The sequence below is a fragment of the Asterias rubens genome, chromosome 3 (genome assembly GCF_902459465.1).
Source record: "Asterias rubens chromosome 3, eAstRub1.3, whole genome shotgun sequence".
Classification (NCBI taxonomy): Eukaryota; Metazoa; Echinodermata; class Asteroidea; order Forcipulatida; family Asteriidae; genus Asterias; species Asterias rubens.
In genome coordinates, this window is record NC_047064.1 from 1,217,444 (window position 1) to 1,242,843 (window position 25,400).

General features: G+C 37.8%; 1 protein-coding gene across 7 annotated transcripts in view; it reads left to right on the forward strand.

The window, feature by feature from the left end:
• LOC117288051 (talin-1-like) overlaps positions 1–25,400 on the forward strand; it is a 97,339-nt gene that overhangs the window by 22,121 nt on the left and 49,818 nt on the right. For 6 of the 7 annotated variants that reach the window (XM_033768736.1, XM_033768734.1, XM_033768735.1 and 3 more), the window contains exons 4-22: positions 3,007–3,081; positions 10,467–10,521; positions 10,950–11,041; positions 12,639–12,717; positions 13,689–13,831; positions 14,334–14,461; positions 16,156–16,219; positions 16,968–17,072; positions 18,018–18,107; positions 18,837–19,004; positions 19,228–19,396; positions 19,896–19,981; positions 20,389–20,529; positions 21,248–21,408; positions 22,025–22,178; positions 22,665–22,766; positions 23,274–23,441; positions 24,267–24,368; positions 24,667–24,897. In XM_033768736.1, coding sequence (XP_033624627.1) covers positions 3,007–3,081; positions 10,467–10,521; positions 10,950–11,041; positions 12,639–12,717; positions 13,689–13,831; positions 14,334–14,461; positions 16,156–16,219; positions 16,968–17,072; positions 18,018–18,107; positions 18,837–19,004; positions 19,228–19,396; positions 19,896–19,981; positions 20,389–20,529; positions 21,248–21,408; positions 22,025–22,178; positions 22,665–22,766; positions 23,274–23,441; positions 24,267–24,368; positions 24,667–24,897 — 2,313 coding nt within the window. Of the gene's footprint in view, positions 1–3,006; positions 3,082–10,466; positions 10,522–10,949; positions 11,042–12,638; positions 12,718–13,688; positions 13,832–14,333; positions 14,462–14,991; positions 15,130–16,155; positions 16,220–16,967; positions 17,073–18,017; positions 18,108–18,836; positions 19,005–19,227; positions 19,397–19,895; positions 19,982–20,388; positions 20,530–21,247; positions 21,409–22,024; positions 22,179–22,664; positions 22,767–23,273; positions 23,442–24,266; positions 24,369–24,666; positions 24,898–25,400 lie in introns of those variants that run through there. The other variant, XM_033768740.1, reaches the window with a different exon arrangement.

The window sequence follows — 25,400 nt, forward strand, 5'->3', positions numbered from 1 at the left end:
TGAAAAATGGCAACTAGTAACTAATTAACCACATGACCCTGATTTGCATATTCAATCAGAAAATCTTTGCAGCACCATATCTCAAGAAGTATACAGCCGATTTTAAGACTGTTTGTTGCTAAAGACTCTTTGGGGATTGGAGATTAATTTTGAAAAATCGTGACCTCAAGTTGACCCCTACTTCCGGGTCGGCCGGAAGTGGGACCATATCTCAAGAACTATACAACAGATTATAAAACTTTTTTCAGTTATAAACTCCTTAGGCATAAAAATATAACTTTTGACAAACCGTGACCTCAAGTTGACCTCTACTTCCGGGTCAACCGGAAGTGGGACCATATCTCAAGAAATATACAACCGATTTTCAAACTTTTTTCAGTTATAGACTCCTTGGACATTCAAGATTAGTTTGAAACACATTTGAACCCATGTTGACCTTTACTTCCGGGTCGACCGGAAGTGGGCCAATATCTCAAGAAGTACAAAGCCAATGTTCAAACTTCAGTTATAGACTCTAAGGCAATAAATATTAACTTTGAAAAACTGTGACCCTATGTTGACCTCTACTTCTGGGTCAACCGGAAGTGGGACTATATATCAAGATCTTCACAACCGATTGCTTTAACTTTTTCAGTTATAGACTCCTTGGCATTGCAGATTAGTCTTTGGTAGCTGTGGGCCCATTTTCACCTTTACTTGCGGGTCAACCGGGAAGTGTGACCTAATACCAAGAGCTACACAACTTTTTTGAAACCTTTTTTTCAGTTATATATTCCTTGGGCAATGAAGCACATAATCCAAGCAAAACAACAAGGAACAGCTTCGTGTTTGTTCACAAACACTTAATGTCTAGTTATTATTATTCTTTGTTTCTCCCTAAATCCCATAGTGTTTGTACACGTTTTTGTGGCAGCCTAATCTCCTAAACCATAATACGAAAGAGTGAGTTTATTATACCAAATTGAAGCTTAGAACATAAGCTTAATTCTTATCGTAAAAAAAAATTAAAATTGTTAATTAATAAGCCTTAATTTAGCTTATGAATATCTAATTAGCAAACCTAGTTAACACCATATCTCAAAAAGTAGACCGCCGATCCTGAAACTTTTTTCAGCTATACACTAGTCAGGTCCTGTTAAGGTGATTTCTGACATAAAATTTCGGACGACGTCATCATGACGTCATTTAATGCACGTTTTGTGTCTGTGCACAAACACAATGGCTCTTCAAATCTATACTTTAAACTGGTAAAAAACACAATAACTTCGAAATAATTTATTTGTTAGTTTCCTAAATATCATATTATGTGTAGAAAAATACACTGATTCTAATAAGATTTGTTTCAGTCCATAAAAGCAATCAATGTTCGTCTATTAATTAATTAATCAATTAGAATCTTGGCATCATGGGTACAACGTAGTACTTCATAAATTGGGTGCAGTCACTTTCATTGCAATGTTTAAACATCTCTATGGCTCTTGCAACACACTGCGGACCTGTATGGGTTGAGGACTCTCGGGGAGAGTCTGAGAAGACGATGTCGTGATGTTTGCATCTTTAATTTGTTTTAGAAAAATGGCAACTAGTAACTAATTAACCACATGACCCTCATTTGCATATTAAATTACAAAATCTTTGCAGCACCATATCTCAAGAAGTATACAGCCGATTTTAAGACTGTTTGTTGCTAAAGACTCTTTGGGGATTGGAAATTAATTTTGAAAAATCGTGACCTCAAGTTGACCCCTACTTCCGGGTCGACCGGAAGTGGGACCATATCTCAAGAACTATACAACAGATTATAAAACTTTTTTCAGTTATAAACTCCTTAGGCATAAAATATAACTTTTGACAAACCGTGACCTCAAGTTGACCTCTACTTCCGGGTCAACCGGAAGTGGGACCATATCTCAAGAAATATACAACCGATTTTCAAACTTTTTTCAGTTATAGACTCCTTGGACATTCAAGATTAGTTTGAAACACATTTGACCCCATGTTGACCTTTACTTCCGGGTCGACCGGAAGTGGGCCCATATCTCAAGAAGTACAAAACCAATGTTGAAACTTCAGTTATAGACTCTAAGGCAATAAATATTAACTTTGGAAAACTGTGACCCTATGTTGACCTCTACTTCTGGGTCAACCGGAAGTGGGACTATATATCTTCACAACCGATTGCTTTAACTTTTCCAGTTATAGACTCCTTGGCATTGCAGATTAGTCTTTGGTAGCTGTGGGCCCATTTTTACCTTTACTTGCGGGTCAACCGGGAAGTGTGACCTAATACCAAGAGCTACACAACTTTTTTGAAACCTTTTTTTCAGTTATATATTCCTTGGGCAATGAAGCACATAATCCAAGCAAAACAACAAGGAACAGCTTTGTGTTTGTTCACAAACACTTAATGTCTAGTTAAGAATTGGAACACACTTGACCACCGAAAGTTATACAATTTCAGATAGAAGTGTTTCACAATATGACCAAGTAAGCTTGAAGATATAAAAAATATTAAGTTTTGAAGTCAAATGTTTCGGACACAACAGTACGCATATATTTCTTTAAATGATGAAAACCGTTCTGCTAAAGTCTTTAGAATCAAGTTTTTGTATCAGTTGGGCACAGGTCAGTCTGAGTTTCGATCCCAGTTTAAATTAAATTACACACAGTGTGCCCCTGTAGGTGTTAGTACGTGCTTTAAGTACGTGCCTTCATATATTTAAAGGGAATAGTTTGCCTATGTTGCTTTAGATAACAGTTTTTATTTTTTATTGAGCATTTTGATGAGATTTGATGAAAATTTGCAGCTCATCTGAGCTGTGCAGTTTGCATTTGAATGTGATACTATGAAGATTATTCTAAACATGTTGGCATTTTGTCTTGACTCGCTAGGGTTATAATTTTTTTAATAAAAATTGTTACACACAACGACATGATTTTTGTAAAAAAAATTCAAATTAAATATTAAAAGTATACCGTGTAATTCGTAAACATTTGTTTTTACAGGATTTGCTTGAGTATCGCAAGAAGATTCGACCACTGAAGGTTAAGATGCTTGATGGATCCAAGAAAACATTACTGGTAAGTTTTTTTATATTCTGAGCTGAGCAATTTGGGCTGATTTAAGCTTTTAAATTTACATTGTAGTTGTAGATTTTATGGACTTGGAAAAATCTCTTTTTTCATCTGCAGAATGTATACTATGCAGATTGCAGACTTTTACTCTGCGGTCTGCATCTCTATAGAGTGCTCTGCAGACTGGAACTCTGTGGACTGTAACTCTCAGACTGTCACTCTACAGACTTTTATTCTGCAGACTGTGACTCTGCATACTCTAACTATGCAGATTGCAGACTTTAATGCTGCGGTCTGTGTCTTTATAGAGTGTATCTCCACAGACTGGAACTCTGTGGACTGTAACTCTCAGACTGTCACTCTACAGACTTTTATTCTGCAGACTGTGACTCTGCATACTCTAACTATGCAGATTGCAGACTTTTACTCTGCGGTCTGCATCTCTATAGAATGCTCTGCAGACTGGAACTCTGGACTGTAACTCTCAGACTGTCACTCTACAGACTTTTATTCTGCAGACTGTGACTCTGCATACTCTAACTATGCAGATTGCAGACTTTTACTCTGCGGTCTGCATCTCTATAGAGTGTATCTCCGCAGACTGGAACTCTGTGGACTAACTCTCAGGCTGTCACTCTACAGACTTTTACTCTCCAAGATGTAACTCTGCTGACTGTTACCCTCTACTGTCAATGGCTTGTTTCAATTGTTTTTCTTTCAATGAGAGAAAATAAACATGATGTTCCCTCCTCACTGAAAAAAGAAAGAAATGTAAACTATATTGGCGCAAACGGCTGACAAACAAAATCTTAGTCTTTTCGGTTTTTAGTTTGGACCGATAATGAACCCAGACTATTATAGCCATCCAGGCTTGAATATTTTGAGGCAAATTACTCCGGCGTTCTGCGTCTCAAGTAATTTTCCAAGTAAAGCGTGAGTGATTGATTCTGGTGTTTAATCAGAGCAAGCAAGCGATATTTATTTAGCCGTCCACTCCAACTTGCTGCTCATACAATTTCCATTCTCTGAAGCAGCAATCCTTGCAGATGCATGTAATTCATCGGTTGCAGTGTGACCATAGAACATTGTTCACAGCAATGTTCAATTTACAGTGAAAGTTTCTTCAGGGTATGTTTAATTGGAGGAATGTAATGTAAATAGTGAAAGCTGGTCGTGATGGTGAGCCTGGCTTTTGATGTGTGTTTAGCAGTAGCCATGGGCTGGTGGAGGCTTGTTGGAGGATCTGTATTCAGAATCTTATCAACTTCTCACTCTTAGTCTTTGAATGTCAAAAAATTGAATTAAATTTAAAGGGAACAATTTTACAATAACATTGTTGTAAAATGCACATAAAAGAATCCAGTTATTATCTCAAAGAGAACGGGTTTGCCCCGGTGTTTCTTGCAGAGCTTTGTAAACCATATAAAGACCCTGGACACTTATAAGTAATTGTCAAAGACTAGTCTTCTCACTTGGTGTATCTCAACATTATATGCAAAAAATAACAAACCTGTGAAAATTTGAGCTCAATTGGTCGTCGAAGTTGCGAGATATTAATGAAAGAAAAAACACCCTTGTCACACGAGTTGTGTGCTTTTAGATTCTTGATTTTGAGACCTCAAATTCTAAATCTGATGTCTCGAAATCAAATTCGTGGAAAATTACTTCTTTCTCGAAAACTATGTTACTTCAGAGGGAGCCGTTTCTCACAAAGTTTTATACTATCAACCTCTCCCCATTACTCATTACCATATAAGGTCTTATGCTAATATATATTTTGAGTAATTACCAATAGTGTCTACTGCCTTTAAGAAGGTGCTTCAATAATGAGTCTCATAATTCAAAACAAGGCTCTGCTTATCCTGTTGAAAAACAAATACTGAACACTAGTGTGTGATAAAGCACCATAAAAAAAACCCAGCATTATTATTTTTGTTCTTAAGAGTGCAACACCTTGCATTAAGGTATGGGATTTGAGTGCAAAGTGCAACAAATGAAAACAGCCTTTTACAAAGTGGTGCATTGCGTTGCGTTTTTCGGGGTTAGAAAGTACACAGTATTCAAGCTTGGAATTTCTTTCTTGTCAAGGCAAGAAATTTCCCGGAAAAAAAGCTTGTCGGGTATAAATTCAGAAGGCCTGTGGAGATATTAATAAGGGGCTGTCACTAAGGCCAAGACCTGGGCAATTGATGCAGTGGCCTTCATGGAATGTACCAATTGTCTTCTGCTAATGTGATCCCTATTGGATCAGTGGAGATAATTCAATACCCTGACCACAAACGAAAGTTGAAATAAAACAATTTGAATTTAATAGGATAACAATTGTCCAACTTTCCAGTTGTGGGCAGGTGTATTTGCACTGTGAATTCCCCATTATAAGCCAACGAAAGAACCATATTCCAATAATACATGATGTAAATATTGATGTGTTTACATTGATTGGATTGTACCTTGTACTGTTTGGGCTGATTTAACCCCTGTTGAGAATTATTTTGGTTGTATTGGTAAACATTTTCTGAATACAAAGCCCTTATTCATGGCATTAATTTAGGGTTTACACCCCTCATAATACCGTGCAGAATTCCCTGTTAACATCAATACATACAGAGCCCAGCTTCATAAAGCTGCTTAGCGCAGAATAATGTTGCTTAGTAAGAAACAGGTTACCATCTAAAATACCTTATTATGTAGTGTTTGTTATTGGTTCACTGCTAAATTTTTGCTCAGTAGAAAAGTTGGCTGACCACCATTTCTGCCTATGAAATTGGGTTCGAGGCCAAACTTCATGGAGATGCTCAAAGCAGAAAATTTTGCTTAACAATTTAAAAATCAAGCAGGAAACCAGTCAGGGCCAATATCTTTGATATGGTGTTTTGGGTGGTATTCTAGTAAGCAAAATTTGCTTGTGCTTGGCCCAGGTCCATATTTCAGAGAGCTGCTTTTAGCAGAAAATATTGAACAAATCTGATATGCACCAATAAGCAGGATACCAGTCACAGTTTGTACACGTGAAATGGTATTTTAGCTGGTAACCCTTTTCCAGTAAGCACAATTTTGTTGTGCTTGGCTAGTTTTTGTGCTTAAGCATCTCTTTGAAATTGGCCCCTTGTCTTTCTAAAGCTCCATGGTATGACAGAACCTTGGTAGTATTCAACCAGAGATACAGGTATAGAATGACCAACGATGTACATGTATTGATTCCAAGCTGTATGGTACATGTATGACAGTTGAGGACAGTGCCATGACACAATATGAAATGGTTCTATCGTTAAGGTCACTGACTCTGGCATGCTAGGAATCTTCATGTCTCAGTGAATGATATGTAGCAGTGGACAGCGGTAGTAGCCTAATAAGCTTAAAAACAACCCAAATTGTGGTTAAAATTGTTATATTCAGAACCACCACAAGGCAGAGAGAGGTTCTTACATGGTGTCACCGCAAACCTGACTTTTGACTTTATTAAGTTACTACATTTGTATCTTAACCCAAAAATAGAAAGGGAAACGAGTACATGTAGTATGTAGTTAGCAATTACTTTCTGGCTGGGTAAAAACTTTTAATAAAGTTTAGTGACAAGTTTAGTGACAATAATGTGTATCTGTACAATACACATTGCATACATACATGTACATGATGTATACAATGTATTTTGTGGATAAATCTTATAATTTCTTCCATACCTATTTTTTTTAATCTTCCTTGACAGCCCTCACCCATCCTGATCCCCTTCTGTCAATCACATTTCAAACTAAGTAGACAGTGGTCAAGTGTTAATGTCACTGCCCCTCTGAACATCGGTTTATCAAATGATTGGTTTTTCAATTAGTCATTGTTGTTATAGGCCTATCGGTTGATTGGCAGCTCAGCGTGGCAGTTTTCCCTGTTTTTTGAACAGGTTCAGTGTCTTATTTATTTTGGTTTTTACCCTTACACTGATGTGTGTTGGCACTGTATACTCAGTACTTTCCCGAGTTCTGTTAAAACAAATCACAGGTATATTACTCGGTTGGGATTTGCACCCAAGACCCTTGTAAATCTAGAGATGTCTTACCAACTAGACCACCGAGATTGGCCCGGTAGCTAGAGGCAGTTCAAATCCTTTTGTTAGCAGCGGGTAACGCAACGATTTAAACAAGTGTGCCTTCCACTGTTACAAGTTTAGTGTTGTAGGTTTTCACTCTATCTATCTGGTAAGGTTTGCAGTTACACCACGTAATAATTTCTCTATGAGTTGTGGTGATTCTGAATAGAACTGATGGTTTGACAAGTCAATCATCTTCGATAAATAATGAACTTTTGTTCAAAAGTGATAGTACTGATTTTTATAAAATATTTTAACTCAGTTAAACGTGTGCGCCTTCCATTGTAGAGGTTGTTGGAGAAGTAAGTTTTATGATAAACAAAATTCACCCAAAAGAACTTGGGCTGTACTTGACTTTTGATATGTGATCAACAAATAACATCAGACACAAGATTGCCAAAAAAAGACCATCTGTGAGCGTCTAACTTTCACATTCACACTTGACTTCCTGATCCAAAAAGATTATAAAACTGCCGAGAGTGGCAGCAAACCACATTAAGTATTCAGCAAGTACTAGTCTGTATATTTAAAAGAGAAGATACACATTAATCAATCACTTTTCTTGTCTCTCAAACATGTATAGGATTTATGTCTTAAATACTGTCCTGTGTACATACTTGAAGGTTCTCCCAGGAATTTTCAAAACTAGGAGACCATTTTGGGGTGCGTTTTGCGGTTGTAATCAATAACTGTTTTGGTTGATGGCCATTGGTTAATTGGGGCCAATGAACAAAACTATTACTGGTTACAACTGTGAAATGAACCCCCGGACCAACATTTTGCAGGTTTGGCTTGAGCCGGCTGAATTGAAATGGTCCTCAAAATATGTTTTACTTGATGAATATTTGGTTTTAAAAGCTCTACTGTACAATCTAGAGCATTTTTAGATGGTTCAAACATGGATCTATAAAAAGATAAATCCATGGTTCAAAAATAGTCTGAGGTGTTAGTTTGTTGAAAGGATCTGAAGTTTTGAACTCAATCTACAAGAATGTTTGGTGAATGATACTGTTTAAAAAAACCTCAATCACTTCCAGCTACAGTTTTTCTGTTAACCTCATCCTGACAATAATAAATATTGTAATGCCACTACATCAAGTTACACCGGAAACCTGGTTTGGGTGAGAATAAAATGTGGTTAAACCCAAGTCTGCTTCCTATAGATTAGCCAAATGTATTTGGCCAAATATCATGGGGCGAAGAATCACTGGGCAAATTTTCAATAACTTTTAATGCAAGTTTGGCAATTGAAAGCAACCAATCCTTCTATTTGCCAACTGAGAGCAACCATAATTCTTCAAAAATTTGAAAGGGAAACTGATTAACAGCCAAAATGCTGAGATATAGTCAATATTTTATATACATGTATATGTTTTAATCCGGATTGTTGGTTAAACCATAGAGCAAGGACCGGTAAAACATGAATTAGGAGGTAATTTCTTTTTCAAAATTCAAGAAAAAAAATACTCAAGTTTCACCCCTTGGATTAAAACAAAGAACTTCCTAATTCATAATATCCAACACTTTTTAAACTTTTCATAAAATAATTTGATGGAAAAAATAATTTGATGAATGTACATGTTTATGAAATTGGTTACGGAAATAGTCATGCATTGTCAAAAACACACCTTCCTGTTATTAACCTAGAGACATGACTGAAGTATAAGGTCATTGGTATACAGCCATGGGATGTTAAAGGTCATGGTGTATTCAGCACAACCTGCTCAGTATTGGGTCATACCATAGAGCTATGCTCCTATCCAGGTTTTATTTACTAGCTATTGATAGGCCTACTAGGTTATTTTATGTGCATTAAACAACACACAGGATCCAAGTATACAGTGCTACTATACACACATTGGTGTAGGGGGTAAAACCATAGAGTAATCCCTGATGCAAATCAACAATCTCGGGGGTCTAGTTGCTAATACATTTGCTTTAGATTGGCAAATGACGAGGGTTTGAATCCTACCCAAGTAGTATGCCTGTGATATTTTTCACAGAGCCCGGGAAAGTCCCGAGTTTGCAGTGATTACGATGTAAGGTTAAAACCGACATGGCATCTACCATTTAACGTGCCATCCGAAGGACAATGCATGAAAAGAATTCATTACTCTAAACCACTCTGCCAACTCCACAATGGACCGCTCCGGCTTTCAACTAAGCTCCACCCACCGCGCATGTGAGCAAGACACGTGTATGAACACTCCCAATGACATTCTGTACGATTCTGCCGCGCGTGCCAAATATACATGTACGCGCACGCATGACCGAGATTGTCCGACCACAATCATTGCTGTGATTGGTCAAATGGGTGAACGCGCACAGTTTGATTGATAAGGCGGATCGGTCCATAGGTATTCTAAAAGAACTATGAATTTGTCTATCTTACTCATGGGCAGAAGAAGACCAAAAAAGGCCCCCCCCCCCCCCCCTAATAAAAAAGGTCAATTTGAAGTTCACTTTGGAGACGTATCATTGTTATGTTTTCCTGATACTCTAATCATTTCGTGGCTGGAAATCAGACCCAAAACTCTTTCTCAGGGTTCTCAATTTGCTCTTTAATGTTTCCCAATCCACCCTAGAGTTCTACTATCTCCTGAGATTGCCACCCTCTTTGATAACTTCATACAAATGACGTTCCATTCCACAATGATAGCATTACAATGTTGTTTTTCTCCCATTAGGCCATGTTTGCATTATGGTTTTTTGGGGGTTTTTTTTGCTTACAATTCAACCAGTTACTGTTAACTTTACCATTTTATGTTGGAATTAAAAAATCATTACCGTGCCTCGTGTGCTATCAATTTCAAAATTTTCAAATGAATTATTTGTTGTTTAAAGAGTATTTATGTCACAATGAAAATTAAATCTTCAGTATAGTTTAAGGAAAAGCACATAACCTCATACTCATAAACACATCGCTCTCATTGCATAATTTTCCCCCAATGTCCACAAATATTTCATTGCAAACTATAAAATTTAACCACAAATCAGAAATACATAAAAATGGTTCTTGATGAAAAAGTATCATAAGGGCAGAAATTAAGGGATGAGTTCATCCAAAAAACGAAAATATGCAAACTTCATTTCGAGGTGGCCAAACCCAAAATTGTGACTCGTCCGGCTAGCGAGTGAAGAAATGGTTAAGGGAAACCCCTGGCAGACAGTTGCGTGTTGACCTGTGACACAGATTTATTCCCGAGAAGTTATGTTGCATGATAAACCCAGGATAAACAAGAGTGGTACATGAAGGTTTATTCAGTACCCCTCCCATCTCATCCATATCATTTTTGGTCTTGTTCCTTAGATCGATGACAGCAACACAGTCAGTCAAATGCTGGTCACCATATGCACCAGACTCGGTAAGTACAAATGGATCTTATTGGCTGTTCAAGACAAATGGCATTTTCCTATTGGCTGATACGATACAACAAATCTCACTCACAATTACGAGTTCAAACATGCAACTATCTGTTGCACATCATGGCTGGGTTGGGAGCATTTATAAGGCCTGGTTTTGGGTCAGGATCAGGCAAATGATTACTGGACTAGACCCCACTGGAGACGCTTTCAGGTAAGCTAGGGTTAGGTCATGAACTTGTCTTCAACAAGTAGGAAAAAAGCAGATAAAATAGCATTCCATGAGTTAGTTCCATTGTGTTACCCCACACCTCTTAAGAATGTTTAAACCATTCACAGAATGTTTTTTCATATTCTACTTTACCAATATACAAACTTGTATAAAATACTGAGTGTGTTGTTTACTAAGTTTCGTTGTTGTTATAAACAGGTGTGACAAACTATGATGAGTATTCGCTTTGTCGTGACATCCCAGATGATGAGAGGAAAGATGGAACAATCAACAGATCGACTCTCAAGAAGGTAAGATAAGGACAAGAAGTAACTATAAATACTAAATGGTAACCTTGCGGTACAACCATATATAATATCTCTTTTGAGGGAGTGTTGGCTCTGAAAAGAGCCGGTTTGGTCTTGACGTTTCTAACAGTATACTCAGCTCATCTTCAGGAGAATGCTGGACTGCTGGTGGTGGTTGAGCTTAAGTATGTCTTGAGGGATGCACATTTGGGTGGGAAGGATCCAAGATAAGGACAACGTAACCACCTTGAGATGAAACAAGTCTCAGGCTGTGTCTGAATTAGCAGCTAGATTTCCTCATCATCATTAGTTGAAGTATAGGGTGTTATTAGCAGTATCCTTAGCAGGTGTGACACTTGTGTCCTTAAGCAAGACACTTAACCATTGCTTCGTCTTTTGGATGGGACGTAAAGCCGTTGGTCCAATGTGTTGTGTATTGCATGTAAAAGAACCCAGTGCACTTATCGATTTGCCCCAGTGTTCCTGGCTGGATTGGCAGCATATTGCACCACAGCACTTTGTAGACCATTACATGGTGCTAAGGATTAGGTCTCATAATTAAAACTTCGTCCCACTCACCTTGCAGTAAATTCTTAATAATAATAATAATAATAATAATAAGACTTGTAATGCGCACATATCCACCCTGCTGGGTGTTCAAGGCGCAGTAAAACCAAAAACAAAACAAAAACAAAACACAACACAAAGAAAAACAAACACAACAAAATTAGTCATTGAAAACCTGTGACATAAGATAAGTTTTGAGAAGAGACTTGAATTTTGCGGTACAAACACAAGATCGAAGATTAAGTGGTAGAGAGTTACAGATGCGTGGCGCGGCTGAAGAAAAAGACCTGTCACCCCATGAGTGGCTCTTTATTATTCTTTGGAAAAAGGGTTATTATTAGCAACAGTCTTAGCTGTAGCCGCCAATTAGTAAGCTGTTAGTACTTTTATGGAGGAAGAGACGAGTAGTATTGACAACTAAAGAAACCCCCCCCCCCCCAAAAAAAAAAAAAGAAAAAAAAAAAGGACTTTGTCTTGTGGAGGTGTGTGCAATCTGGACAGAACTGCTTGTACTAGTGTCGTGATCTGTAGAAAACATAAAAAAGTGATTTGGCTGTATGTCATAATGTAAAAAAGGCTGTGTATACAATCAGGAATTGTAGGGCACTTTAGGTAAAGCTTTGTTTCGGGTTTTGCTTTCGCATGCGCATTGTAAATGTATTGTAGGTAATCACAGTAAGTAATTTCTGATTTCAATAGAAAGTCCCTGTTGAATTGTGGAGATTTTGGCTTAAATTGTTCATCTCTTTTACATACATGTAGAGCCAGTGATTAAAACAAATTTATTAAGAAATGGTGCATCAACAAAATCAAAAGGATTCAGTTACAATGATGGATTACGTTGAACCAAAATGCCAGGCAGTTTTCATCAAACATGTAACTTAAGTAACCATGACATTTCCAATTATTTTATTTCCCGATTTAAGCATTTTTTGGTCAGTCTCTATTACCTCTATCTTCATCTTAACTTTCACTCATTCAGTATTGGAATCCACATTAATTAATTGTGAATGATTTTATTTCTTATTTTAAGGAAAAGGGATCATCGTCGATACTCCGTGATGAGAAAAAGATGGAAACCCTGAAGAGAAAACTCCACACAGATGATGAATGTAAGTCAATAGACCCCCTGCATAACACGAAACGCTACCCTTGACGCCAACGTTTTCACGCACAAAAAACAGCTGATGTCCAATCATTTGCCTCCTTTGACCCCAGTGAGGGCGTTTTTTGACCCAAGTGAGGGCGTTTTTTGACCCCAGTGAGGGCGTTTTTTGAGCGTGTGACGTCACATGCAAGGGTCTATCCTGCATGGGTAATTTTCAGAATCATATCACTCATTATGTGCTTTCCCACAAGGATGAGTGGAAACTGAAAAATATAACACTTCTACAAACCATATAGGATGAGGTCGATGGTTGAGCACAAATGCTGTTATTGATTAGTAAAAGAAACTCAGCAGCATTCCCAAATTAGGCTCCTCCCCTTATTTTCCATTTGGAATGCTGTTGGATTTGTTTAAATATTCAGTTTATCAGGAATTGATTTGACTTTATGATTGTTTTTACGGTAACCGGTTAAACATCCCAACCCTATCAGATATGAGTAAATGTTCAGTAAATCTTAGAGGTCGTTCACAATTATCAAGTGTACAAATCGTATGCTGGGAGGGAGGGAGTTTATGCCTGCTGTACACTTTCCCCTTTTCTGTACAAATTTTTAATTATAATATTATAGCTTCATGGCCCCTTTTGCACCGTTATAAAGACTTTTTTTTACCTTTCGAAAGTCAGATAAGCTGTGTCTTGTACGCAGGAAATTACGGCATTATATGTTTAACACGTATAATTCTATAATATTTTTGTATTATCTGTGCTCGTAATAAACAGGGTTTGCTTGTAATTCACATTCATGTTTTGCTATTTAGAATAGTATGGGGGGAAAAAAAACAACCTTTTTTGTGTACACTTTGAGGGTTGGGAGGTAGGGGGTGTTGAAAATGTGTACTGTTTGTAAGCTTGTGACAGGTTGATAATTGTGAACAGCTCCAATGTATTGAATTATTTGGTGCTTCTTTTGGCAGTGAACTGGTTGGACCACACAAGAACTCTTCGTGAACAGGGAGTAGAAGATATGGAAATGCTCATCTTCCGAAGAAAATACTTTTACTCCGATCAGAACGTAGACAAGCGTGACCCGGTACAACTCAATCTGCTCTATGTTCAGGTGAGTCAAATAGTTGAGGAATTGAAGAAAACTTCTTAATCTAAAGGCCAAAACTGTATGATATTTGCAAAGATTTTCCTTCATTCTGCAGCAGTTTCGAAACCTCCCATAGTGTTTTGGACCATATCACAAAAGAATTCTGAACACTTATCTTGTCTCTATCTTAACTTTATTTTCCTTGTATCCATCTCCCTCAGTGATCTCTCGGCGATTTCTGGTCAAAAATCCAAATGTGTATTGTGAAATTCGTTCATAGAAAATTCAACCTAAAAAAAACCTCACTTCATTTTTTTTTAAAAAGAAATATAAGATTTTCAATTGTGGTTGCGTTGAGGACAATGACAGCTGCGCAACATGTCCCATATCAGGATGACATGATTTGTTTTAAAATGACTTCAAGCAGAACCAAGATTTTCAGGCAGCTGTCAGAAAACATTGGGTATGACATACGCTCTTCATATTTAATAATGATGGTGTAACGCATTCATCTTTCTTATTCTAGTCTCGAGATGCTATCATTAACGAAACGCATCTTTGCTCCTATGAGAAAGCTCTGCAGCTTGCTGGTACTCAGATGCAGATTCACTATGGAGATCATGATCCTGCAAGACACAAGATTGGCTTCTTAGAGTAACTAACTATATGACTTATTCATCTTTCTTATTCTAGTCTCGAGATGCTATCATTAACGGAACGCATACTTGCTCCTATGAGGAAGCTCTTCAGCTTGCTGGTACTCAGATGCAGATTCACTATGGAGATCATGATCCTGCAAGGCACAAGATTGGCTTCTTAGACTAACTAACTATATGACTTATTCATCTTTCTTATTCTAGTCTCGAGATGCTATCATTAACGAAACGCATCTTTGCTCCTATGAGGAAGCTCTGCAGCTTGCTGGTACTCAGATGCAGATTCAGTATGGAGATCATGATCCTGCAAGACACAAGATTGGCTTCTTAGAGTAACTAACTATATGACTTATTCATCTTTCTTATTCTAGTCTCGAGATGCTATCATTAACGGAACGCATCCTTGCTCCTATGAGGAAGCTCTTCAGCTTGCTGGTACTCAGATGCAGATTCACTATGGAGATCATGATCCTGCAAGGCACAAGATTGGCTTCTTAGACTAACTAACTATATGACTTATTCATCTTTCTTATTCTAGTCTCGAGATGCTATCATTAACGGAACGCATCCTTGCTCCTATGAGGAAGCTCTTCAGCTTGCTGGTACTCAGATGCAGATTCACTATGGAGATCATGATCCTGCAAGGCACAAGATTGGCTTCTTAGAGTAAGTAGTTTAGATTCAATAATATGAAGAAGGTTTCCGCCTTGGCCAGCATCTTATTCTACAGAAAACAATATTTATTTTTTCCCTGGCCGCCCAAATGTTGAGAATAAACCACTTTCGGAGACAACACCATTTTAAAAAGAGATTTTATCTAAAAAAGTTTCAGACTGGTCACACCGCCCAATTTTTTTCAGGCAACTTAGAGGCAACCACTTGCTCTGTATGCAATCAAAAGGAACACTTCAGAAGCAAACAATACATTCTTCTAGTAACTTACTATCCTCAAGAAAACGATTGCAAAACTGAAATGTGCCTACATTTTCGTATAGACCTGACGCATATGACGCCATTTGAAGCAGACACCCTCACCTAGAGGTGAAAAGAAGGTTATTTATTGGCCAATCATGTGCATTGCTGATACAAATCTGTGTGTTTCCATTGTTTCATTATCAGTTTACCTCTAAGGCGGCTGCTTGTTGTCATCAATGCATAGGTTCCATTGGAGATTACCCAGAGCTGGTTGCATGTAAATTGCCTTGTGTGACATGGTCTTAAGTCCTTTTCAAACAGACATGATGATCAAATCGGAAGGATTTGTGGAAACAATTTATCAAGAGCATTGGCTATCTTCAGGGTCGACAAATTCATAAGAATAAATTTCAAGGTGGCTTTGCAAATCTCTTTAAAGTTGCTAACCTTCAAAATCAACAATAGACTATAACGAAATAGCCATCGCAGAAAGAAATGTAGCTTGCATAATTCATCATTTGACATTTTTTAGTGTTGATGCACCCATGATATTCATTCTATCTTAATTTGATTTAGGCCGTGTCAAAATCGGCAGCTACATCTAGGGCTATGCTTAAATTTATGCGAGCCCATGTGTTGAAGTATGGTCTGTCCTTAGCAACAGCCGTTGACGTACATGTATCCGCCAATTCGTATGGCCATAATCTGATTTTGTTTGCATTGTATGCTAATTTTCAAACTGAAGGGATTGATGCATTTTTATGTACCTCTTTACAGCCTGAAAGACTTCTTGCCAAAGGAATACGTCAAAACAAAAGGTGGCGAAAGGAGAATCCTAGGTGTAAGTGAAACATGTTTGCCAAACCTCAATCTTCACATTTTAATAACGAAATCACTAGCTTTTCAAAATTCAATATCTACTTGGTTACCTAATGGTAAACCTGTGTTTTTCGGGGCTTGAAACATCTTTGGGACCATTGGCCAGAGTCTGGTTAATTTTAGCATTGGTTCTGTACCTCAAGAAGATGGTCAGAGTATACTGATCAACAGATAACCGGCTCTTCTCAGAGTCACCATTACTGACAAAAGAGATTTCTTACATGGTGTCACCGCAAACCATACCTAGTTATTCAGTTACCTCCAAACTGCACAAATCTGAACAAATCTCTGCTCTTTAAGAGCAGGCATGTGATTTGTCAGGATTTTTCCTAATTTCAAGATTTTTTTTCAGGATCTCCCTTCTTTTAAGAGGTGAAGTTGGAAGTATTAAGATGAAAACATCGCCCATTTGTGGTGATGAAGAACTCCTTAAAACCTCTAAAACGAAACATCGCGTATATTCATTGTCTCATCTCCAGACCAAGAGGACACTTCTAATAATTTGTCATAATTTTTCAATTTTTATCATTTCCACTACTTGGAGTGACTAATTTATACATAAAATTTCCAACTTCAAACCTCCTCCTAAAAGTTATGCAAATATGCAATGGTCTTGGAAAAAATATAATGGTTCTACATTGTGAGCAAGAAGACCTGTTACTCTAGAAGAGGTTGTCTTGAATCTTGAGTCTTGTCTTTTCCCTTTATAGGAGCATTCTAAATTGATTGGTGTGAGTGAGCTGGACTCAAGGGTACGCTACACACAGCTCTGCCGATCTCTTAAGACCTATGGAATCACCTTCTTCCTAGTCAAGGTAAGGATCTCATCAACTAAGCTAAGATTTTTTTGAGGATATAAACTTCTCTCGAAAAAAACAAATAATTGATTTGAAAATCAGAAAATTTTGTATGGAGAGCAAATTTATGTATAGCAAGAATTTACAAGTTGATGCAGAGCAGCATGTCTACGTCACTCTACTTACATTTATCTTCAAGTACGGGCTAATCCTCCAATCAGATTTGCTGAATGGAGTGGTGATAAAAACCTATTTTGCATGGCTAATATCACTACCTGCGTCTTGTGTGTTCTACGTCACGCGCCAAGTTTGCTTGAAGATTAATACGTTATCACACGCGCACTCGTGAAAACACGGAAAATATAGTGCGTCTGCGTCCCATATCCAGAAGCGCTATATTTTTCTGTATTCCACTCGCGCTTGTGTGATAACTTATAGAAGAGCAACCACATTTTCATATTCCCATTACCGGCAGGTGTTTACTGCTTAGAGTTTTATATATAACAGAGCCTTATATTGAGGAAGTTGGGCAACTTGCGGTTAGAAGCCATTTGGTGTTAAAAAAAAACATTGGTGATCACAGTGTGCCAGACTAGTCTGCCTATTGGGTTGTGCAGCATTTGTACCAAAAATGGCATCCAGCAATCATGTGACTACACATGTAGTTCTTCTATGTTGCAACTGTCCCAATACGCAGCTCTGATTATAAAATACAATAGCTCCCTCTGCCACTACCCACCGTGCCCTGCGGCATATACACCTCATGAGCTTCCTCTTTTCACTTAGCGGCAGGACGGGTAAGATGTTTATAAGTTAGCTCTGTATTATGTTTGATAATTTGTAGTGAATAAGTGTTTGTGTTTTAGCTGTACAGTTGGAATTTTTATTTTAATGAACCTTATTTGTGAACTTTTCATGATGGCCAGTTGATATTAATGATTTGTTTCTCTGGTCTTGATGTAGGAAAAGATGAAAGGGAAGAATAAGTTGGTTCCTCGACTGATGGGTGTGACGAAGGAGAGTGTACTTCGTGTTGATGAGAAGACTAAGGAAGTAAGTGATTTTTACTCGATATCCAACCCTCCTACTTTTGGTGTGTTTCTCAAGACGTTCAACTCATGCCTCGGAATGCCACAACAAGGGCCACAACTGTGGCTTTTTGAGGCACACCATGCTTACGTAGAGAGTGGAGCTATTACTCAAAGTGCTTCAATGTGAGTGGTAAACTGGAAAAGCCATCAACTGGGCTCGGTTGCAAATAAATTTATGCCGCTGTTGGAAGAAATAAGGTTTTGAAAACTTGTCAATTTTTTTTATTTTTTTTTGTCTGAAGTGTCCCCGTAGATTACAAATCAACAAATGTATGTCCAAAAATATGAATCCCCAAAGATCACCTAAAGGTGTGTTAGGAGATTCAAATTTTTGTGGTTTTCGTTTGTGAATTCTGCAAAATATTGTGACTTTTTCATGCTGTTTACTCAACAAGTAGACACTGTATTCAACTTAAACTTTGGCAGGTGACTTATATTGTATATTTCTTAATCAGTTTGCCTATAAATCAGCATTGAGCCCAGTTCATTCTTCCTGCGAATGCGAATGCTATACGAATGTTGAAATTCGCAACAAATAATTTGTGAATATCGCAGCGAAAACAGAGTTGTGACATCAAATTCGCATCGCATTCGCAGGAAGTATGAACCGGGCTTGAGGATATCAAAACCCAATCTATTACCCTACTTTTTAACTCACTCCCCACGCACTTTTCATTTTCTCTCCCATCAGATTATCAAGTCTTGGTTGTTAACAACTGTTCGACGCTGGGCAGCATCTCCAAACAGTTTCACCCTTGACTTTGGTGACTATGCTGAATCTTATTACTCAGTACAAACCAAGGAAGGTGAAGCTATTGGTGCACTGATCGCTGGATACATTGACATCATCCTCAAAAAGGTTGGTTTTGCTTTACGATTCACATTATGTATGCACTAACCAAGTTAGACCTTTTATTGCAACATTACAGCCCAAGTTTGAAAAACTATGAAAAGCCATGTATGCAAAGCAAAAAAAGGTAGGTACAGTTTGTAAAAATGTTAGACAAAATATTTAAATATATTTAAAAAAAATTCACGAAATCATGGATTAAATGTCTTCTGTATTCTGTCTTGTGATTCAGCAAAAAGGTAAAGATCGCATTGGTCTAGATGGAGAGGAAGAATCCACACTTCTTGAAGACAGTGTCTCACCAGCTAAAGCTACATTCATGCAACATCAATCTAATAAGGTTGGACATGCATCAGAAGGATCTGTGGCTTTACCTGCTGTGATGAGAGCCGGTGGATCAGGTATGGAATATAAACTCTCTATTGGTCACATCTGTCCCGCAGTGTGCTATTATAAAAGGAATCTAAAAAATACATTTATAAACAAGAACAGTACCTATTAAGTAAAAAAGACATTTACAATACTTGTACATGTACATTGAAACATTTTAATGTTTCAATAAACAGCTCATGCACTTACAGAAAAAATGTAAAAAGATGGAGAGGTAAAACCACGTGGGTTGTCGCCACTAAGCAGCGCCCTTTATCATTAGAAACCCTTTACACTGCCCATCTTGTTCTCTATTACAAAGACTGGCAGTTCAGGTATGCTGCAAAAGAATAGATCCTTTGCATTGGCCACCATTGCTGAAGCTAAACAATAGAAATGTGCATTCAAGTAGGCATAGCGAACTACTCCCTGCTAATGATTTGTCTTCTTTGAGATCAATTAGGGCGCTCTTGTGACAATGTTTGTAAGGTGTCTATCTGAATTGTTGTTTTGTTTTGACATTGCTTATAGCTGGAACGTATACAACAGGTGAGATGCAGCCCTCTCAGCATGCAGTGACTAAAGGACAGGCGAATATGGCTCACACAGCACCTATGGTAAATATCATTTCCTACAGACATTGGACAACAACAAGTATTAGGCCTTTTTCAACCTTTGGCTTTGACTTGTAGTATGTAAACTGCTTCCCTATTTATGAAGTGTAAATTGTGTGCACTATTTTCTGCATAAAAATTTTCCAAGGATAAGTACAGGTAATACAAAAAAAATATTTGTTTCATTTGTTTTTTTCCTAGAAATGTTTTGATAAACAGGTTAAAAACATCATAGGATGGTGATTATGATGCCCATGTTCTGCGAATCCTTTTGTTCAAAGCAAACTTTTGTTTGAGAAAATGTACAACATTAGCTCAGGATGTTTAAAACTTCCTCTGTCTAGTTACTTTCTATTAATATTACCACATCAACTAAAATGACTGTTGTTCAATGTCCCCTACTTTAACAGCCCAATCAAGCTCGTCGACCAGGAATGACTACAGCCCAGCAGGCACTGCAAGGTAACATAGAGAGAGGATTTACCGCTGTTGATGCTGCTAACAATGATCTGATGACACAAGCTGAGCTTCCTCCACTAGGAACTGACCCTGTAAGTCATTCTTACAGTCTCGTAACCAGATCAAGGTTTTTATATAAAAAAAACACCCAAAGAGCTGAAAGAAATAGTTGAAGGGTGATTTTTCAATGGGCCACCGTGGCGTGACAAGGCAGAGCAGCACGGCACACTTGACTCAAGCTCTGTTTCTGATCGCAAAATGTGGTTCGAATCCTGGTCTGGATGCAAGATAAAATATTGTTGCCAAGTCCTTCAGATAGGACATTAAGTTTTAGGTCCTCTGTGTTTTGAAATGCACATTAAATAACCCAGGGGTCGGTTTCACAAAGAGTTAAGACTAGTCCCAACTTAGGACTAGTCCTAGGAGATATTAAAAACATAAGACTAGTCCTAACTTAGGACTAGTCCTAGGAGATATTAAAAACATAAGACTAGTCCTAACTTAGGACTAGTCCTAGGAGATATTAAAAACATAAGGCTAGTCCTAAGATAGGATGAGTAACTCGTCTTAACTCGAGATGTAATAAACACTATGTAAAAACAGTTAACTATTATTTTTTATCAAGTGTAGAAGTACATGGAAAATGCATTAAAACCTAAGCATAAGTTGAAAAGTTTCAAAACTGAGATAGCTAATTATAATGACAAATAAGAATAGCAGAAGGAGATTTCACATAAAGGCTTATCCAAAATTGAACTGATATGGTCATATATCTCCTTAGTCATTTATTTCATGATAATTTATCTTCAGGCATCCAAACAATGGCGTCAGAACACCATCGATGTGAATAAGCAAAACATCCAATCGCAGTTAAGCGCAATGTCTGCTGCCACCGCTGGTATCATCAGTCAGACATCAGGAGATCCGTCTGATACGGACTACACTGCTGTGGGTTCACACGTCACTACCATGTAAGTTTACATCAAGATATAAGCTCATTAGTTGTAACTTTAAGAACCGTAGTGTTAGCCCTGTGTGGGTGTTTTTGGGACACCGTGTTTAAAATTTGGACACCCGGTTTTTATATGTCATTAACATGTTGATGATTGCAAGTGAACAATCTGGACACACAGTTTTTGAATTTCCAGCAAATTTTGACCCGTTTACCAAAACCTTGTTTATAACAAACCAATCAGCTCTTTTCACAGCCAACACTCTTTGGTCTCATGATAAAGGCGTGAACACACTAGTCAAAGCATTGAGAACAAACCAATCTGCAATTTTGCTATCGTCATTTCTGTGTATGCTTTTCCTTATTTGAGAGTTGGTTATTTGTTTTCAATAAATACTTTCAGAGAAATCCAGGCATCCAATCTTGAATCATTGTCAGTAGTTCGTTGACAGTGTTTGTGTCAACGTGTTTTTGTTTTTTATTGCTGAGGTAAACCCATCATGGAAATAGTATCTTCATGGGCTGTGTGGTGGCTCTAAAAAAAAATGATGGTGTAGTACCTTCTAGATTAAAGTCTTCAAATATAAACAATGAAAACCAGAAATCTTACCTGCTCTTTCCTTTTGACTTTACAGCTCATCCAATCTGACTGAATTAACTAAAGGAGTCAAGATGTTATCAGCTCTTCTTGGTGAGGAAGGAGATGGTAATAGCATCTTAGATGCAGCACGAGGTCTGATGGGAGCATTCTCTGATCTCCTTAAGTGTGCCCAGCCAGAAAGCCAAGAGGTAAAAATCTCTTCAATCTTTCAAATAATCTTCTTTAAAATTGGATGTTCTCTTCTGTTAAATAACCTTAGGTAACTTCTATAAGCTTAATGAAGGAATGTTTCTATAAAGGACGGCAACCCGATCTGCTTATAACCTTGACATATTTAAAACTTCCTTGAAATGCATCTTTTTCAGAATCCTTTTTAATCACTTATTGTTACTTTTAATGACTTGTCTGAAATATTGTGGATTTTTTAGTTGTACTAATCTTAGCTCGCTGAAGTGACACATGAATATTCACAATATATTCAGTGTATAATTTGTATGGTGCCTTCAAGCATGCCTTGGAAAAGTAGTACATTTTCAAGAAGTATGATTCGAATAAATCAAACAAGAACTCATTCAATCCAATGTTAATTCCTAATAACTTGTCTTAACATCGATTTTGCGTTTCATTGTTTATGTATTTCGTTGTAATTTTCCCCAACATATTGAATCCTGAAGCCTCGTCAGAATCTCCTAGGTGCAGCCAACAGGGTTGGTGAAGCTCAGAAGGCACTGCTTTTGTGTATGGGATCAACAGGTGACATGGACCCTAAGTTCCAGGTAAATTCTTCACCATAAACAACAATTTTTTTTGTGCCCCTTTTCCCCATTTTATTTTCTCCAATAATGGTTGGGAAAAAGTGTTTAAATATTTCCTGTACCTGATTTTGGTTGTTGTACTCTTTATCGACAAGTTTATGAAAGAGAAAATTCCATCAATATCAGCTCCTTTACAAAGATTAATAACAGAAATAAACACTCTTGTAAAGCCCATTTCATGCAGAGTTCCATTGCGCCAGTAACATGTCAAAACTGAACAATGCATTTTGAGAAGGCGTTTTCACTGATCCATTGAGAAGCAATTACGATAAAGTGCCTTGTTCAAGGACACTAGTGTTGTGACCAACCAGGCCATTATTCCTACCCACATTCTGTAACCTACAGAATTATATTCCACCACACCAGAATCACCATGCATAGCTTCAAGTTTTACCTGTAACAGATTAGTTTCATGTTTTTTTTTACCACAAACCTGACTCTCTATATTATTTTTCTCTACTATGACAGGATCTGTTGCTTGGATTGGCTAAGGCTGTGGCTAATGCTACGGCTACCTTGGTCCTGAAAGCCAAGAATGTTGCTAGTACCACTGAGGATCAAGGCTTACAGAATAAGGTTATTGGCTCAGCTACACAGTGTGCCCTCAATACCTCCGAGCTTGTGGCTTGTACTAAGGTAAGATATTGGTCACTTACCTGCCCTTGGAATTAATCAACGTTTATATTCTCAGTTTACACTTACTACCTCCAAGCTTGTTGCTTGTACTAAGGTAAACAAGTGTCATTAGTTCTTCACTAACCATCCCTTGGAATAAATCAATGTTTGTGTTATCATCAAGTCGGGCACCATGTGGAAGCTCGACCATGCCCAGTGATTTCTCTCCAGATGTTCCGATCCAGCATGCAGGAGCGTAGTTCCTCAGCTAGCTAAGTTGGAAGTTTCATCTCCTAGGACGGCTGCCTTCACCATGGCTAACGAGCCCCTCCTGCCGGGGTTTGTGTTATCAGTTGATACCAAACTACTGTAGAGTGTTGCCTATTACCCACTTGCACCAATGTCATGAATGCTAGGAGTTAAATTTCATGTGAAAATATAGTGCATGTGTAAACGCTGCATGGCCTAAAATGCTCACTACTTACTATTGGTGACATTGACTCCCTGAGATGAACTCTAAAAATCTTACAAATATAAAAAAAAAGGCTTACAGAAAACTGCATTTGCATTTTGAACAGAAAAAAATCAATACCCTCCTCAGAATATGTCTGTATGTTTTTTTACAGGCAATTTATGAGCAGGGCTTAAGACTTCTGGTTTGATGGCACAAAGCACTAAAATTCATTTAAAGATTGGTTGTCAGTATCACCAAAGTGATTTGTGTTGTGAAATTACGCTTTGCTTTAGCAGTTAAGATTATTTCGCAGTAAAGATCAACCTTAGCTCTTTGTGATATCGAAACCTTGAACCATGATAAAGTCAGATTGTATTCTCATTTCTGTACAGGTCGTAGCTCCTACTATCAGCAGTCCAGCTTGCCAAGAGCAGCTTGTTGAAGCAGCTAAACTTGTCGCTAAGTCAGTGGAGGCTGTGGTAGATTCATCAAAGGTAAGAAACACTCGGTCTTCCTCCAGTTCAGTTGCTTGATACAAAGATTTTATAAATGAAAGTGAGTTGTGTAAAAAATACATTCAGATTGAAAGGGATATCAAGTAGACTATTTTCTTAACTTGTATAACATCTATGATTCCAAAACCAATTATCATGACTGTGAAGTTGTTTAATACAAGAGTTCATGAAAAAAAGTGGACATGTATGTAGATAGTTGTGGAAAAAATACATTCAAAGTGAACCGAATATCCAGTAGACTATTTGTTCAACTCGTCTTAATCTTTGATTCCTCCAGGATGCAACTGAAGATGAGAACCTCCTACGTGATCTTGGAGGTGCAGCGACTGCCGTTACTAAAGCCTTGAATGATCTCCTGCAGCATGTGAAGCAGGGTACTGCAGCAAGTGGTAGACCTACCACCCTGTATGATGACGCATGTGATAAGATCATGACTGCTACTGAGAAGCTGTTTAGTAGTGTGGGTAACGCTGCCGAAATGGTCAAACAGGCCAAGATACTGGCCACGGTAAGTTCTCAAAATTAATATTCTTTATCTCTGTTGCAAATTTACATCTAACGTTACTGTACCCGCTGCTAAAACATAAGATTCCAGCTACTGGGCAATCTCGGTGGTCTAGTTGGTGAGACATCTGCTCTAGAATTGCAAAGGTTGTGGGTTCGCATCTCATCCGAGTCTAATATAGGTTTTCTCGGTCAATTTCGAAAAAAGAGCAGCCAATTTGACCACCAAGCTATTTATTCTATTTCGCGCAAAATCGAATGCTACTCAAAAGGGTCATTCAATTTCGTTTTGAGATTAGTCAAATGTAATGTTGCGTCATTCGAATTAACAAAATAATCATTCAATTTAACAATTCATCAAAGCAGCATTCAAATTCGCAGATGCTTCTTGAGGCGTGTGTGTCACGAAAAAGAATGACGCTACGCTAAATTGAACAGAGTGCTTAAGGAATTTGACTCGACTTAAAACGAAATTGAATGGCCGAATTCTGAATTTGAAACGCAGTA